This window comes from Scyliorhinus torazame, chromosome 7 (genome assembly GCF_047496885.1).
Source record: "Scyliorhinus torazame isolate Kashiwa2021f chromosome 7, sScyTor2.1, whole genome shotgun sequence".
In the NCBI taxonomy this organism is placed as follows: Eukaryota; Metazoa; Chordata; class Chondrichthyes; order Carcharhiniformes; family Scyliorhinidae; genus Scyliorhinus; species Scyliorhinus torazame.
Window position 1 is genome coordinate 43,061,043 of NC_092713.1, and position 18,378 is coordinate 43,079,420.

Here is an 18,378-nt window from a genome sequence, read left to right on the forward strand (position 1 = left end):
CAGCTGGACGCGTACCCTCTCCCCCGCATATCCGACCTCATAAACAGGATCGCGCATTATAAGGTCTTCTCCACGGTGGACCTCAAGTCCGCCTGCCACCAGCTACCCCTCCGTACTAGTGATCGCAAATACACTGCTTTCGAGGCAGACAGGCGGCTCTATCACTTCTTAAGGGTTCCCTTAGGTGTCACTAACAGGGTCTCGGTCTTCCAGCGCGAAATGGACCGAATGGTTGACCGGTACGGTCTACGGGCAACGTTCCCGTATCTCGATAATGTCACCATCTGCGGCCACGACCAGCAGGATCACGACACCAACCTCTGAAAATTTCTCCAGACCACTGAAATCCTTAACCTAACATACAATAAGGATAAATGAGTGTTTAGCACCGACCGCCTAGCCATCCTCGGCTACGTAGTGCGAAATGGAGTTATATGCCCCGACCCTGAACGCATGCGCCCCCTTATGGAGTTCTCCCTCCCTCACTGCCCCAAGGCCCTGAAGTGCTGCCTAGGGTTTTTCAGTTACTACGCCTAGTGGGTCCCCAACTATGCTGACAAAGCCCGTCCCCTGATCCAATCCACAACTTCTCCCCTGTCGATAGAGGCCCGCCAAGCCTTCAGCCACATCAAAGCAGACATTGCAAAGGCCACGATGCATGCCATCGACGAGTCCCTCCCCTTCCAGGTCGAAAACGATGCGTCCGATGTAGTTCTGGCGGCCACCCTCAACCAAGCGGGCAGACCAGTGGCCTTCTTCTCCCGTACCCTCCATGCTTCCGAAATTCGCCACTCCTCAGTCGAGAAGGAGGCCCAGGCCATAGTAGAAGCTGTGCAACATCGGAGGCATTACCTGGCCGACAGGAGATTCAGTCTCCTCACTGACCAATGGTCGGTGGCATTCATGTTCGATAATGCACAGCGGGGCAAGATAAAAAACCACACGATCTTGAGGCGGAGGATCGAACTCTCCACCTACAACTACGAGATCTTGTACCGTCCCGGGAAGCTAAACGAGCCTCCTGACGCCCTGCCCCGCGGCACATGTGCCACCGCGCAAGTGGACCGCCTCCGAGCCCTCCACGAGGACCTCTGCCACCCAGGGGGGTCACTTGCTTTTTCCATTTACTTAAGACCCGCAACCTGCCCTACTCCATCGAGGAGGTCAGGACGGCCACCAGGGACTGCCAAATCTGTGCGGAGTGCAAACCGCACTTCTACCGGCCAGAGAAAGCGCAGCTGATAAAGGCTTCCCGTTCCTTTGAACGCTTCAGCATGGACTTCAAAGGCCCCCTCCCCTCCACTGATCGCAACACGTACTTCCTGAACGTGATTGACGAGTACTCCCGGTTCCCATTCGCCATCCCCTGCCCCGACATGACCGCAACCACCGTCATCAAGGCCCTCCATAGCAGCTTTGCACTGTTCGGGTTCCCCGCTTACATACACAGTGATAGGGGGACCTCCTTTATGAGCGACGAACTGCGTCAATTCCTGCTCAGCAAGGGCATCGCCTCGAGAAGGCCGACCAGTTACAACCCCCGGGGAAACGGACAGGTAGAGAGGGAGAACGGAATGGTCTGGAAGACCGTTCTACTGGCCCTACGGTCCAGGAACCTCCCAGTCTCCCGCTGGCAAGAAGTCCTCCAGGAGGCCCTCTACTCCATCTAGTCACTGCTTTGTACGACCACCAATCAGACACCTCACGAACATCTCCTTGTCTTCCCCAGGAAGTCCTCCTCCGGGACCTTGCTCCCAACTTGGCTGGCAACACCCGGACCCATCCTGCTCCGAAAACACGTGCGGGCGCACAAGTCGGACCCGTTGGTCGAGAGAGTCCATCTGCTACACGCTAACCCTCAATACGCCTACGTGGCGTTCCCTGACGGCCGACAAGATACGGTCTCCCTACGGGACCTGGCGCCCACCGGAACCCCACGTACATCCCAGCCGCCAGTTCCACCCTCCCCTTCACTGCAGCACCTTACAGGAGGATCAGTCCTCCCGCCGCCCCTGCCTAGGCCCCCCCACCCACCGACGCCTCCTTCAGGCGCCCCCTTCCTGTTTTTCCCACCAGCGCAGTCTAGGGGTGACAAAGCTGCCATGGAGATCGAAGCCAGCTCCCGGAGTTGCAGACGCCCGAGCCCCCACCGGAGACACCACCGAGGACCAGGGCATCTGACCGACTGATTGCAACATTTTAACTGATCTGTAAATATTAAACACTGAATGTACATGTCTGACATGCTTGTAAATAATCACTAAACACTGTAAGGAGGTATCACGGTACCTCCATAACTGATTATACCATGTTGTTACATTTTGTAGTTGCTGACCAGCACCTCCGCCGGACTCTTTTTTTTAACAGGGGCTGAATGTAGTATTATCAGGTATTACGGTACCCGAGAGGCTGAAGTGCCATTGGTTAAACCTAGGGGTTTTACCATTGGCTGTAGAGTATGGTAGCTCCGCCCCGGTAGGCGGGGTATAAGAACCCGTGCCGTCCCAGCAGCCCTAATTCTGTACCTGAGCTGCTGGGGAACACTTCTACCTTATTAAAGCCTTCAGTTGTGCTACAACCTCGTTTTAGTAGTTATTGATCGTGCATCAGACCCACCATCCCCAGAAACAGTTTGGAGGCTGCGTACTTCGCCCCTACTCTACTCCCTGTACACACACGACTGCATGGCAAAATTTGGTTCCAACTCCATCTACAAGTTTGCTGACGACACGGACATAGTGGGCCGTAACTCGAATAACGGCGAGTCAGAGTACAGGAGGGAGATAGAGAACCAAGTGGAGTGGTGCAGTGACAACAATCTATCCCTCAAAACTAAAGAGCTGGTCATTGACTTCAGGAAGCAAAGTACTGCACACACCCCTGTCAGCATCAATGGGGCCGAGGTGGAGATGGTTAGCAGTTTCAAATTCCTAGGGGTGCACATCTCCAAAACTCTGTCCTGGGCCACCCATGTCGACGCTACCACCAAGAAAGCACAACAGCGCCTATACTTCCTCAGGAAACTAAGGAAATTCGGCATGTCCACATTAACTCTTGCCAACTTTTACAGATGCACCACAGAAAGCATCCTATCGGGCTGCATCACAGCCTGGTATGGCAACTGCTCGGCCCAGGACCACAAGAAACCTCAGAGGGTCGGAACACAGCCCAGTCCATCACACAAACCTGCTTCCCATCCATTGACTCCATCCACACCTCCCACTGCCTGGGGAAAACGGGCAGCATAATCAAAGACCCCTCCCACCCGGCTTACTCACTCTTCCAACTTCTTCCATCGGGCAGGAGATACAGAAGTCTGAGAACACGCATAAACAGACTCAAAAACAGCTTCTTCCCCACTGTTACCAGACTCTAAATGACCCTCTTATGGACTGACCTCATTAACACTACACCCCAGTATGCTTCATCCAATGCCGGTGCTTATGTAGCTACATTGTATACCTTGTGTTGCCCTATTATGTATTTTCTTTTATTCCCTTTTCTTCCCATGTACTTAATGATCTGTTGATGCTCGCAGAAAAATAATTTTCACTGTACCTCGGCACACGTGACAATAAACAAATCCAATCCAATCTGCCTGTTGGCGCTCGGCCTCGAGTCTGTGGCCGGCGGAGCTGGATCGAGGGGGGCATGAAGCCGACTGGGCATCTCCGCTTCCTCAATGAACGGTTGAGGGTTATGGAAAGCGGCTCGTCCATTGTGCGGCCTCTGGATCCCGAGTCTGTCAGGGGGAATGGCTCTGGTGTCCTCCGTTTGCCAGAGGTGGGCGTGATTGACGCCGGGGCGCAGTTTCCACTGGTATGGGCTCCCTACTCCTCAGGTGGTCCAGACGCTTTTCTCCAGCCTTCCCTTAGACCTTGACTTTATAAGAGACAGGTGCTTCCTTCTCCAACAGGATTCCAGGGATCTAATTGAAGCCACCCCCTCCCTTCCCCTTACTGTTTCCCTCAGCCCCTGGCCTCATTCCTAGCCTCACTCCCCAGCCTTGCTCCCTTCTCTGGTGCAGTAGTCTCACTCCCAGCCTTGCTCCCTTCTCTGGTGCAGTAGTCTCACTCACCGTTACCACTCACTTTCTCACTGCTCGCAGTGCCTTGAATCACAGTTTCTCTCTCTCACACACCTGTTGCTGATAGGCTTACTAGTGAGCCTATCAGCAGCCAATCTGGCAGAGAAACAGTCTTTCGCTTCCACATACTTTCCTCTGATTGGTAGCCCACGTGATTGAACTTTTCAGGTCATTTTGCAACTTTCCCACCGCCCCTGCTTATTTTCAACACTGAACGGAGGCCTGGGCTTTCACATGTAATAGCATATTGAGGCTTGGCTGAGACTCCAGGCTTACATTAGTCTGTTGAAACAGGTGTAAACAGCTGATAGATTGCTTTTCTCATCGATGCATTTTGCCAATGGCTTAATGTTTACTTATACAAGATTAAGAGGTGACAAGTGTTTGTAGTTTCTCCTACTGATAAATTAAAGTTGTGGTTGATTGACACTTTTGAGGAGTTGCAGTAAAAGCAAGTTTTTAAATTAAGCTATGAATGGCTGTTTTTTAAGCTTTTTCATGTATGCCATTATCAGTATAAAAGTTCACTGATTTTGTATCGAGTATGTACTGGGTGAATGCAATGGAGATGCAATGAGTTTGCATGGAGGGTCTGAGAGGCCTTTAGGGGCGGGTGGAGGAGCATGCGTTGGCATGGAGGTTAGGAGACGCCATTGGGGTGGCTGGGCGGAGCATGAGTTGGCATGGGGTATTTGAGGGGCCACTGATGGTGGGTATAGGGGTGCTTGAGTTGTCACTGGGGATATGAGGGGTAGAGGGCATTGCTCGGCGTGGGGAAGAAGAAGGATGACTGTGGAGGTGGGGCAGGTGGAGGCATGAGTTGGCATGGGAACGATATTGTGGGTGGGTGGGGTGCATGAGTGGGCATGGGTAAGACCTTAGGAAGTTACAAAAAGATTCCGTCATCCAGACTACGGTTCAAGACACATTTGAGGGGCCGTGAACCAGGGGTCCTCGAGAAGCTGGCGCAGCTGCACAATAATTGACGTGGTCTAAGAAATGCAATGGAGCCGGCCAGGTCAGGAGTGCCATCTCACTGCCTGCACCCTTCTGCCCACTAGCACAAACTGGGGGGTAGCCAATATAGCTCAGTGAGCACTTCACCTGCTGATACAGGGACTGGCTAGCAGGTATGATCCCATTTGTTGCCCTTCAGTGCAGTGAGCAGTCAGGATTCCCTGGGCTATAGTTTATGTTATGCGGTTATTGGTCATTGAAAACTAAAAGAAGATCTTGCATTTATAAAGCAAATGTCATGACAACTGGACGTCTCAATTGCCAGCCAATTAAATACTTTTGAAGTGATGGGGCTGTTGTAATGTGGCTCGCCGGCAGACACTGCATCCCAGAGCCTCTCGGGTTACCTTATCGTCACATTTACAAATAGAGTACGTTTTGGCAGTGAACTCGTAAGGGGCGGTGTTTAAAGTGTATCCGAGTGGATCTTACATGGCATTACTCACATCTAGGCTGGAGTACAGTCTTGAGTTGCAGCTGCTAAGATAATGTTGTCCCTTTGTGATTCCTGTTCTGTCATGAAGCAGTTGAAATAGGCAGTAGCTGAAGTGAATGAGAGAGTAAGTGGTGAAGGAACTTCCCATAAATTGGAAGTTAAATTCCAGCTCCTAAATGAGGCTGCGTTGGTAAGATTGGAAAAAGCCAACAGGAACTAAGTGGCATTGCTATCAGCCTTCTAAATAAAAGAATATTTTTCTATTGAATTGTGAAGTGTGTCAGGTGTGTGTTTTATACAGTGTCAAATCTCTCACAATACTATAAGTGAGTAACTAAGGACACCAGTGTATAATGTATCATACATATATTATTCAGATAGAACTGTGGATCTTTCCACTGTCATGCTTGATTGTTAAGTAAACAGACTGAGAACAATCAGATTCATTATTGTTTGGTCAGCGAACGTGATAGATTGGGAAGGTACGTGTCTGTTTCAAGTTGCCGTTAGAAGTTAGCAATATTTTATGACAATCCTCTGCTTGTAACAAAGTGTAACTTCAGTGTGCATTGAATGAACCATTTTAAAGATCGGAAAATTGATGTACAGAGATTTCTGAGCCGTTGCTGAGAATCTTACCCAGTTAGATCCTTGTCCCTGAATGATAACAATTTGGGGAAAAGTGGCATAGGACATAGGAGCAGAAAAAGGCCATTCGGCCCATCAAGTCTGCTCCGCCATTCAATTAGATCATGACTGATCTAATGTGATAATCTTAAATTCCACTTTCCCACCTTTTCCCATAACCCTTGATTGCCTTAATGATTAAAAATCTGTCTATCTCAGCCTTGAACATACTTAATGACCCAGCCTCTACAGCCCTCTGCAGTAAAGAATTCCACAGATTCACGATCCCCTGAAGAAGAAATACCTCCTCATCTCTCCCTTTACTCTGAGGTTGTGCCCTTAAGAGTCCTAGACGCTCCCACAAGGGGAAACATCCTCTCAGCATCTACCCTGTCAAGGCCCCCGAGAATCCTATGGGCGCGATTCTCCCAACCCCGCGCTGGGCCGGAGAGTCGCCACAACCGCGCCACGCTGCCCCGACCGGCGGCGCGCAATTCTCCGAGGTGCGGAGAATCAACGCCATTTGCGCCGGCGCGGCGCCGGTCGCGGGCCGCTGTACGAGGCCGGGCCGCCGATTCTCCGGCCCGGGTGGGCTGAGCGGCCGTGCGGAAAAAGCAGAGTCTTGCCGGCGCCGTCCACACCTGGCTGCTGTCAGCGGGAACTCTGCACGAAGGGTCAGGGGGCGGCCTGTGTGGAGGGGGGGGGGGCTCCGTCCACGGGGGGGGGGGGGGGGGGGGGGGGGGGGCGCCTCCGATGGGGTCTGGTTCGTGATTGGGGCCAATGACCGGTGGGCCGGCCTCTCCCCCCCCCCCCCCCCCCCCCCCGGGCCTACTTTGTTGCGCGTCCGGCCCCAGAAGCCCCGTGCCATGTTGCATTGGGGCTGGAGCGTTCAGAAAGGCCACCGCGCATGCGCGGGCTGGCGTGTCGCCACTGCGCATGCGGGGTTGGCGCCGCCCCCAGTGCGCCCCAGGAATTAAGGCTGCAGCGGCGTGAGCCCCCTATGGGGGACAGGATCGTTACTGCCCGCGCCCGTTTCGCGCCGTCGTGATACATGACGGCGTTCACGACGGCGCAGACACGGTGTCCTGCGATCGGTGAATCGCGCCCTGTATGTCTCAATAAGGTTGCCTCTCATTCTTCTAAACTCCAATGAGTACAGGCCCAACCTACTTAACTTCACCGCATAAGAAGATCCCTTCATACCCGGGATCAACCTATTGACCGATTCCAGAGGCAATATATCTTTCCTTGGATAAGGGGATCAAAACTGTTCCCAGTATTCCAAGTGTGGTCTAACTAGTGCCTTGTATAGTTTTAGCAAGGCTTCCTTACTTTTAGACTCCATTCCCTTTAAAATAAAGGCTAACATTGGATTTTAAACATGTTTCTCCATGCTCAATATATTTTGTGCAATAGTTTTGTTTGAGCAGGATTTTGTCTGTGCCCACATCAATCTGCCTCAATACAGCCACTTGTACCAGGTTCTTCCTCCTTCTATCCTCTATCTTCTTTATCATTTACACAGGCCATCCCTTGGCAGCATTACTCACAGGCTCCTCCACAGCTTTGTCTGCCTTGGTTCACTGCTCGTTCTCTCACTCCAGACCTTGCTCTCTGAAATGCTCTCTAAAGCCTGATCTGCTTCACAACTCCTCTATCTGCCCAAAACCTGTTTTTTTAACAAACATGTTATTGAGATAGTTTTGGTATAGTAACAACAACAAAATAAACAATCTACATGAAACCGTAAACATAGTGCAAAAGCCGTTTACCTTTCGTACAGGTCCCACCCTTATTACCCCCCTACTCTAACCTACCCTTAACAAACCCCGTGCCCAAAACCTGTTGAAAACCTCGCTGATCTTTGGTCCACCAACCTTCTCCTTTCCTGCCCCACGCTTGCCCCTCCTTTTTTAAAGTGCTCGGAGCCATTTCTTTTCCATTAGAAGTATAAGGGCGAGATTCTCTGCTCATGTTCTGCTTGGCGTCGATCCCACTGTTCCCGGTGAATAGTGGGAGGGTCCCTAAATGGGGTTCGCGGCTGGCACCTACTAGCGGCACCCAATGCGATTTGGATCATGCCCTCGCTAGGGGGCATCTGAAGGTTGGGCGGGCGGGTGGGGAGGGGGGGGGGGTGATGAAAGTGGGGATGGCCTTAAAGGTGAGGGGCCCTCAGCGATCCCAGAGTGGAGTATCCTTCTCCGAGGATGAATGGGGGTGGAGCCAGGTCACCCTTATGCCTGCGTGATGTGGGGGTGATGCAGACATTTAGTGATGAGGGGGAGATAGGTTGCCCCTCCGGGGTCAAGGCTTGTGGTTGCTGCTCATGTCTTCAGGGTTTGCGATGTCCATGGGTGTGACCTTCAACTTACCTTTGAGATCTGGGCGCCTGAGGGAGCCGGTCTTGTCAGCGTGTTTAGTTCCCCACTCCAGAAAACATACGAAGGGCGCATTTTAACGGGAAAAAAAGCGGGGTGTTTCTCAATGCCTGCAGCGGTGAGAACATTTCAGGTCAAAAGGAACTCTGTTTCTTTTGGCCTTGGCGAGGCTGCACTTACCTCGCTTCCTGCACTGAAGAGCTCATTTTGAAATCCCACCCCGACCTCTCACAACCCCTAACCCGCCCCCAGCCTCCCCTGAAACATATTATTATCCGTGAACAAGTGAGTCCCTAGAATTTCCACAATAGAATTCAAAGAGCCATTAAATATTTTTAAAGACCAACAGCATAAAGTTCTACAGTACATAGCCATATGAATATCAATTCTACGGACCTAACCTGTCAAACCTGCAGATTTGCAATTTGTAAAGTAGGCCTTGGTTTCCAGCAGCCTAAATTTGAAAACCACCTCAACAGTATCACTTTGTGCGCGGGTTAGTTTGTGAATACAGCTGCAGGGACTACAAAGGCCTACAACAGATTCTGTCAACATGCAGAATACATTTAACCACAGACATTCTTTTGGAAAAAAAAAAGCAGCCCCTGCAAAATAAGAATATGTTTGAAGGATTTTTTTAAATCTGAAAAATACCTTTGTAGAAGTGTAGTAATAATTCACTCCACCCTAAAGTGCTGCTCATTAACCTTCCACTGAGTGCACACATTGGCTCAGCAGAATGATACGCTCCAGAGCACCGCCCAGTGGCTCGTACTGTTTTATCCCCTAGCAGGAGTTCCAGTCAGATCGAGGCTGTCTTGTCATAAACTGTATTACTTTTTCTTTTTTTTAAAAATATGTTTTTATTAAGAATTTTTCAACAATATTTTCCACCTTACAAACAAACCCCCACCCCCGCAACAAAGAAAAGAAAGAGAACTCGCGTGGCAAGACATGAACATGGCAAGTCAATAAGGTACAGATCTTTGTACATTGGATTCTTCCCGTACATGTCAGTTTCCGGGTCATTCATGTGTTTTCTTGCTCAAATGCCCCCCAAGGGAACTCTCCCCCCCGCCCCCCCCTCGCCCCCCCCCCAAACAAACGATGTCCCACCCCCACAACAAACGATGTTCCCCCCTCCCCCCCCCCCCCCCCACCCCCTCCGGGTTGCTGCTGCTGCTGTCCGACCTTCATCTAACGCTCCGCGAGATGGTCTAGGAACGGTTGCCACCGCCTGTAGAACCCCTGCGCAGACCCTCTCAAGGCAAACTTTATCCTTTCCAACTTGATAAACCCTGCCATATCATTTATCCAGGCCTCCACGCTGGGGGGCTTCGCCTCCTTCCACATTAGCAAGATCCTTCGCCGGACTACTAGGGACGCAAAGGCCAGAATGCCGGCCTCTTTCGCCTCCTGCACTCCCGGCTCGTCCACTACTCCAAATATTGCTAGCCCCCAGCTTGGCTTGACCCGGACTTTCACCACCTTAGATACTGTTCCCGCAACTCCCCTCCAGAACCCCTCCAGAACCCCGGGCATGACCAAAACATATGGACATGGTTCGCCGGACTTCCTGAGCACCTCCCACATCTGTCCTCCACCCCAAATAACTTACTCAGCCTCGCCCCCGTCATATGCGCTCTATGAACCACCTTAAATTGTATCAGGCTAAGCCTGGCACACGAGGAAGCGGAATTAACCCTACTTAGGACACCAGCCCATAGCCCCTCCTCAATCTCCTCCCCCAACTCCCCCTCCCATTTACCCTTCAGCTCCTCTACCAAAGCCTCCCCCTCTTCTTTCATCTCCTGGTATATCGCCGACACCTTGCCCTCTCCAACCCATACTCCCGAAATCACCCTATCTTGAACCCCCTGTGCCAGGAGTAGCGGAAATTCCCTCACCTGCCGCCTCACAAACGCCCTCACCTGCATGTACCTGAAAGCGTTTCCCGGGGGTAGCCCAAACTTCTCCTCCAGCGCCCCTAAGCTCGCAAACGTCCCGTCAATGAACAGGTCCCCCAATCTTCTAATCCCTGCCAGATGCCAGCTCTGAAAACCCCCGTCCATCCTTCCTGGGACAAACCGATGGTTGTCTCTGATCGGGGACCACACCGAAGCTCCCGTCGCATCCCTGTGCCGTCTCCACTGCCCCCAGATCATTAGCGTTGCCGCCACCACTGGGCTCGTGGTGTACCTTGTCGGCGAGAGCAGCAGCGGTGCCGTCACCAGCGCCCCTAGGCTGTTCCTTTGCAGGACACCATCTCCAACCTCGTCCACGCTGCCCCCTCTCCCTCCATCACCCACTTACGGATCATTGCCACATTGGCTGCCCAATAGTAACCACCCAAGTTCGGCAACGCCAACCCGCCTCTATCTCTGCTACACTCCAAGAACCCCCTCCTTACCTGCGGCGTCTTGCTCGCCCACACAAATCCCATAATGCTCCTGCTTACCCTCTTAAAGAAGGCCTTAGTAATTACAATTGGGAGGCATTGGAAAACAAAAAGAAACCTCGGGAGGACCACCATTTTAACCGACTGTACCCTACCCGCCAGCGAGAGTGACAACATGTCCCACCTTTTAAAATCCTCCTCCATCTGTTTCACCAACCGCGTCAAATTAAGTTTGTGCAGTGCCCCCCAACTCCTAGCTACCTGAATCCCCAAATATCGAAAGCTCCTTTCCACCCTCCTCAATGGTAGGTCGTCTATACCTCTTCCCTGGTCCCACAGATGGATCACAAAGAGCTCACTCTTTCCCACATTGAGTTTATAGCCCGAAAAGTCTCCAAACTCCCGTAGGATCTGCATTTCCTCAACCATCCCCTCCACTGGATCCGTCACATACATCAACAGGTCGTCTGCGTACAATGACACTCGATGTTCCTCTCCCCCTCGAACCACCCCCTTCCATTTCCCCGACTCCCTTAACGCCATGGCCAAAGGTTCAATTGCTAATGCAAACAGCAGAGGGGACGGGGGCACCCCTGCCTCGTCCCTCGATACAGCCGGAAATTCTCCGATCTCCGCCGGTTCGTGACCACACTCGCCACCGGGGCTTTATACAGGAGCTTAACCCAACTAATAAACCCTCCCCCGAACCCAAACCTCCTCAACACTTCCCAGAGATACTCCCACTCTACCCGATCAAAGGCCTTCTCCGCGTCCATGGCTGTCACTATCTCCGCTTCTCCCTCCACCGATGGCATCATTATCACATTTAGGAGCCTTCGCACATTAGTGTTTAACTGCCTACCCTTTACGAATCCCGTCTGGTCCTCGTGAATCACCCCCGGGACACAGTCCTCAATCCTCGTGGCCAACATTTTTGCCAGCAACTTAGCATCTACATTAAGGAGCGAGATCGGTCTATACGACCCACATTGCAGTGGGTCCTTATCCCGTTTCAAGATCAAAGAGATCGTCGCCTCCGACATTGTCGGGGGCAGGGTCCCCCCCTCCCTTGCTTCATTGAAGGTCTTTACCAGCAACGGGGCTAACAGGTCTACATACTTCCTGTAAAACTCCACCGGGAACCCATCTGGCCCCAGGGCCTTCCCTGCCTGCATACTCCCCAGACCTTTAACCAGCTCCTCCACCCCCATTGGCGCCCCAAACCAGCCACCTCCTGCTCCTCCACCCTTGGGAACCTCAATTGGTCCAAGAATCGCTGCATCACCTCTTTTCCCCCTGGGGGCTAGGACCTATACAGCTCCTCGTAAAAGGCCTTAAAAACCTCATTCACTTTCCCCGCACTCCGCACCGTAGTTCCCCTGCCATCTTTGACTCCGCCTATTTCCCTCGCTGCCATCCTCTTACGGAGCTGATGTGCCAGCATCCGACTCACCTTCTCCCCATATTCATATATCGCCCCCTGTGCCTTCCTCCACTGTGCCTCTGCCTTCCCTGTGGTCAACAGGTCGAACTCCGTCTGGAGACTTGGTCTCTCCCTGAGTAGTCCCTCATCAGGAGCCTCTGCATAGCTCCTGTCCATCCTTAAAATCTCCCCCACTAACCTCTCCCTTTCCCTACCCTCTCTCTTCACCCTATGAGCCCTGATGGAGATTAGCTCTCCCCTGACCACCGACTTCAGCGCCTCCCATACTACTCCCACCTGCACCTCCCCGTTGTCGTTGGCCTCCAGATACCTTTCAATATACCCGCGCACCGTCCCGCACACTTCCTCGTCTGCCAGCAGTCCCACATCCAATCTCCACAGCGGGCGTTGGTCCCTCTCCTCCCCCAGCTCTAACTCCACCCAATGCGGGGCATGGTCTGAAATGGCTATGGCCGAATACTCCGTTCCCTCCACTTTCGGGATCAATGCCCTGCCCAGAACAAAAAAATCTATCCAGGAGTAGGCCTTATGTACGTGGGAGAAAAAAGAAAATTCTCTGGCCAAAGGCCTGGCAAATCTCCACGGATCTACTCCCCCCGTCTGATCCATCTTAACCGGCCCATTTAGGCCTCTCACATTCCACGTGATCAGCCGGATTGGGGGGTTACCACCCCCCCCGACTAGCCATCTTCTATCTTAGGCCAGTCCCATGCTCCCGCACCCTCCAGTCCCCCAGGCGGGGAACCCCCGCCCCAACCACCTCTTCCATTTTCAGTTCCCCTTCGGACAGTGCAGCAGCAACCCTAGAATCCCTCCCTCCCCTTCCCCCCCCCCCCCCAGGTCCACATCTAGCTCTTTTGCTTCCCTCATGTTACTTCCGTGAGTCAGCTGACTTCTGCTGACCCCGGCTTTCCCCGCCTTCCCGTTGATCTCCCCGTGTGGGAGTCTCCCCTCCCTTTTTTCTGGGGCGCGGGAAAAACCCGCGCTTTCTTGAACCAGCCCCGCCCCCTGTGGCGCAGCTCCTGTTGCGGCCCTTATCCCGGTTCCCTCATCCCCGAGTCTCACCTCCCTCCAGCACCGACGCCCATATTCCCCATCATCATCATCCCGTCTACAGAAAAGAAAAAAGGGAAATTTTAGGAATTTTAACCAGAACTCTACCCACATCCCCATCCATCATCCCACCCATTAAATATTCTTTGCCCATATTTACAACCCCACATACAACCAACATCTCCCCCCACAACCACATCCCCTCAGTTTGAGTCCAGTTTTTCCGTCTGAATAAAGGTCCAAGCCTCTTCTGGCGTTTCAAAATAATGGTGTCGGTCCTGATAAGTGACCCACAGTCGCGCAGGCTGCAGCATGCCGAACCTGACTCTTTTTTTATGCAGCACCGCCTTGGCCCGGTTGAAGCCAGCTCTCCTCCTTGCCACCTCCGCGCTCCAATCCTGGTAAACTCGGATCACCGCCTTCCCCCATCTACTGCTCCGCACCTTCTTGGCCCATCTCAGCACACTTTCTTTGTCCGCGAAGCGATGGAACCTTGCCACTGTCGCCCTTGGCGGCTCATCTGGCTTGGGTCTCCTCGCCAGGACCCAGTGAGCCCCTTCCAGCTCCAGGGGGGTCGGAGAGGCTTCCGCACCCATCAGTGAATGGAGCATCATACTCACGTACGCCCCGGCATCAGCTCCCTCCACTCCTTCGGGAAGACCCAGAATCCGGAAGTTCTTCCTCCTCAACCTGTTCTCCAGGACCTCAATTCTCTCGGCCCACCTCCTGTGCACCGCCTCGTGCGCCCCCATTTTTACCGCCAGGCCCAGGATCTCGTCCTCGTTAGTATTCACTTTATCATTCACCTCACGAAGCTCCACCGCCTGGGTCTTCTGGGTCTCCTTCAGCCCCTCGATCGCCAACAGCATTGGCGCCAGCACCTCCTTTTCAGCTCCTCCACACATCGCTTGAGGAACTCCTGGTGGTCTGGCCCCCACGCTGCTCGCTCTCCGCCCTCCGCCATCTTGCTCTTTTCCCCTCGTTTTAGTCTCTGCTCCAGGGCCTCTTTTCTCGTCGTTCCACTGCTGATCTCGGCCATATATTGTAAGAAGGGACCTTACTGCACCTTCCCACACAGGATTAATTCAAAAAAAGCTCCGTTGGGGCTCCTGTGGGGAGCCCGAAAGTCCGTTATCGCGGGAGCTGCCGAAACGTGCGGCTTAGCTCCTCATCGCCGCAACCGGAAGTTGTATTACTTTTTCTGAGTTACCAAGCCAGGGCTCAGAGTGACGTCAGGGGCGAACCCCTAATCCAGCTCCTCGCCTGCTCCATAAAACAATTCAAACTCAAATTGAATTCAATTCATGGTCCCCACAAGAGAGGCATACCAGATCTGAGCCAAAAGGCAGAGCAGACACTACACTTGATCTTAGCCAAAATTAGTCAGTTGTGTTTTATAACCTGAACTGTGTGTGCAAATTGGATAAACTCCTCAGTGCATGAAATCAGATGTAATTTTTAATTCTATTAATTTGTTCTTATTGTGCTTTCTTTAAGATCAAATGCATTCGTCAAAATTTAATTTTTCTGAATTCATTCATGGGATGTGGGCATCTCTGAGTAGGCCAGCATTTATTGCGCAATCCTAATGCCCTTGAGAAGGTGGTGGTGAGCTGCCTTCTTGAACTGCTTCAGGCCGTTTAGTGTAGGTACACCCATGTGCTGTGAGGGAGGGGATTTTTACCCAGCAATAGGGAAGGAACGGCAATATATTTCCAAGTCAGGAGTGGCTTGGAGGGCAACTTCCAGGTGGCGGTGTCCCCATGGATCTGCTACTCCCATCCTTCTAGATGGTCGTGGTCATGGGTTGGGAAGGTGCGATCTAAGGAGTCTTGGTGCATTCCTGCAGTTCACCTTGCAGATGGTGCATACTTCTGGTAACATGTGTCAATGGGAGAGGAGATGACCCAGGAATCTGAAACCCTCCCCCTCACACCATCTCTTTGGCCACGTATTCATCTGATACATCCTATTAATTCTACTCTGGCTAGCACGTGGCACTGGTAGTAATCCTGAGATCACTACCTTTGAGGTCCGACTCCTCAACTTTCATTCTAACTCCCTATTGTCATGTGAGTGTCCCTTTAAGAAAGGTTTTTGGCTTATCACATGGCTACAATTATGTCATTGTGTGGGTTGAGCTGGGCTGTGGCTCTGTGAGCTGTTTTTTTTTGGTTTCGCTTTCACATTTGGCTACTGTGGACTCAGACAGAGAGGTGTTTTGAACTGTCTCTCTATATCTTCATTTTGAAGAGTTGTTCCAAGAAAAAAACCATTGTTAACAGCTAGCTGCTCTTTTGGTAACTTAAAAGATATTGGGCGGGATTCTTCGGCTCCCGCAGGGTTGGAGAATCGGCGGGGGGGGGGCGTGAATCCCACCCCTGCCGGCCGCCAGTCGGCGGGCCCCCCCCCCCCCCCCCCGGCGATTCTCCGGCCCGTGATGGGCCAAAGTCCCGCTGCTTCTATGCCAGTCCCGCTGCCGTTAATTGAACCAGGTCCCTTACCGGCAGGACCTGGCGACGCGGGCGGGCTCCGGGGTCCTGGGGAGAGTGCGAGGCGATCTGGTCTTGGGGGGTTCCCCCACGGTGGCCTGGCCCGTGATCGGGGCCCACCGATCCGCGGCGGGCCTGTGCCATGGGGGCACTCTTTTCCTACGCGCCGACCATCAGCCTCCGCCATGGCCGACGCGTAGGTGAACCCCCACCCTGCGCATGCGGGGGGATGACGTCAGCAGCCGCTGATGCTCCCGGGACTCGTGCCGGCCGGCGGAGTCCCTTCGGCCCCGGCTGGCGTGGCGCCAAAGGCCTTCCACGCCAGTCGGCAGGGCACAAACCACTCCGGGGTGGGCCTAGCCCCTAAAGATGCAGGCCTAGCCCCTAAAGATGTGGAGGATTCCGCACCCTTGGGGCGGCCCGATGCTGGAGTGGTTCGCGCCACTCCGTCCCGCCGGGACCCCCACCCCGCCGGGTAGGGGAGAATCCCGCCCATTGTTTGCTTTCCGGAAGGGTTTAAACCTGCTGATGAGACGGGTCAGAATCTCAGGAAAAGCCAGTCTTATTCAAGTGAGAATGCAGAGTACTGGGTCACACCCTTAAAAAGGGTTTTTTGCTTTATGGGATTTTGTTTTTGAATTGGAACAGTTAAGGGGGAATTCATTCAGTGTTATACATATATTACTGCAGCTGTGTGGGGTCTTTATGCTTGTAATTGATTAAACCTCTTGCTGTTTGATTACATATAAATGTTAACTAAGTTCTTAGAATAAAGCTTATTTTGATTGAAGTGTCTAAAAAGATCTGATGAATCACACCTCAAGTGAAGGCTCTTGTGCACATCCTAGCCAAATTCAACAAAAAGTTATATGTCAGGTGAACTCCATAATACACTTTGGAGTTTTAAACCCTGGCCCATAACTCTATATTCTACTTTCAGGACCTCATCCCTTTTTTTAACCTATGTTATTGGTACTGATGTGCACCACAACCACTGGCTTTTCACCCTCCCCCTCCAGAATGACCTGTAACAACTCCGAGGCATCCATGACCCAGGAGGTAACATACCATCCTGGACTCTTGTTTATGGCTACAGAAATGCCTGTCTATTCCTATTACAATTGAATCCCCTATAACTATTGCATTCTCACACTTCTTACTCCTCCCTCTGCAGCAGACCCAACTCTGGTGCAATGAATTTGGCTGTTGCTGCTTTTCCCCGAGAGGTCATTCCCCTCAACAGTATCCAAAACAGTATATCTATTTTGCAGGAAATGGCCACAGGAAATTCTTACACTACCTGCCTCGCTCTCGTGCTCTGCCTGGCCGTCACCCATTCCCTTCCTGCCTGTAGCATCTGAGTCTGCGGTGTGACTACCTCTCTATATGTGCTATCCCGACACTCTCCGCCTCACAAACGCTCCACAGTGTTCACAGCCGCCTCTCCAGCTCCGAAACCGGGCTTTCAGGAGCTGTAGGTGGAGACACTTCCTTCACACATGCTGGCTCTGGGCATTGGAAATGTTCCTGACCTCCCACATGCAGCAAGAGGAATAAACCAAGGCTTTGAGTTCTCATGGCACAATTTACCCTTTTAAATTAAACCTTTGGAAGATGCTTGATATTAGATTAAATCCAATTCTCTATGGCCCTTCTTTGCTTGTCTTGTTACTACAATTATAACCCTTACAGTTTAAAAAAAACAAAAGATATTTTCAAACTATAATTGATGAAAGTTACCGACCTTGCCCACTTCTTACCAATCAGTTCTCTCCCTTATAGCCATAGCTGCAGCAGGGCAAGAACACTCTGTGAAGATTAAAAGTTACAAAGCAAGGATAAAAAGTAAAGAGCATCTCTTCCCACTCTGCACCGAATTCCCACTCTGCTTCAAAGTCCCAAGTTTAAAGCTCACCCTGCCTGTGGCCTCACTCCGGATGTGGTCGCTCTCCCACTGCTAGCGTGCAAAGCTCAGGTTTGCACCTGATTCACCCATTGAGCAGATTTTCTGCTTTGGACACTAATTAATTATCACATGAAAGTTAATATGAACTAGCCTCCAACTGTGAAATATCTAAATAACATTTACAACAGAACACAGTATTATACAGCATTTAAACAGGAGCCACAATGAAACACAACCCTACAAAAACATGTTGCCGCTCTGTCATCGAATAAGATTCCCTGCAGTGCAGAAGGTGGCCATTCAGCCCATTGAGTCTGCACAGACCCTCTGAAAGAGCACCCGAACCTAGGTCCACTCCCTTGCCATATCTCTGTAACCCCACATAACCTTTTGACCCCACTTTAGCATGGCCAATCCACCTAATCTGCACATCTTTGGATTGTGGGAGGAAACGGGGCACCCGGAGGAAACCCACACAGACACGTGGAGAACATGCAAACTCCGCACAGACAGTGACCCACATGCAAACTCCGCACAGAC

General features: G+C 52.0%; 1 protein-coding gene across 4 annotated transcripts in view; it reads right to left on the reverse strand.

Annotated features, from left to right (window-relative positions):
• hyi (hydroxypyruvate isomerase) overlaps positions 1 to 9,312 on the reverse strand; it is a 41,136-nt gene extending 31,824 nt beyond the window's left edge. The window contains exons 1-2 of one of the 4 annotated variants that reach the window (XM_072510628.1): positions 9,200 to 9,273; positions 7,718 to 7,836 (exon numbers count right to left, since the gene is read on the reverse strand). Coding sequence is in view for 1 of the 4 variants with exons in the window: in XM_072510621.1 (XP_072366722.1) it covers positions 9,200 to 9,248 (49 nt within the window). In the remaining 3 variants the exon portion in view is untranslated. Of the gene's footprint in view, positions 1 to 5,550; positions 5,648 to 7,717; positions 7,837 to 9,199 lie in introns of those variants that run through there. The other 3 variants (XM_072510626.1, XM_072510621.1, XM_072510627.1) reach the window with 3 other exon arrangements.
• Between the last annotated feature and the right edge of the window lie 9,066 nt (positions 9,313 to 18,378).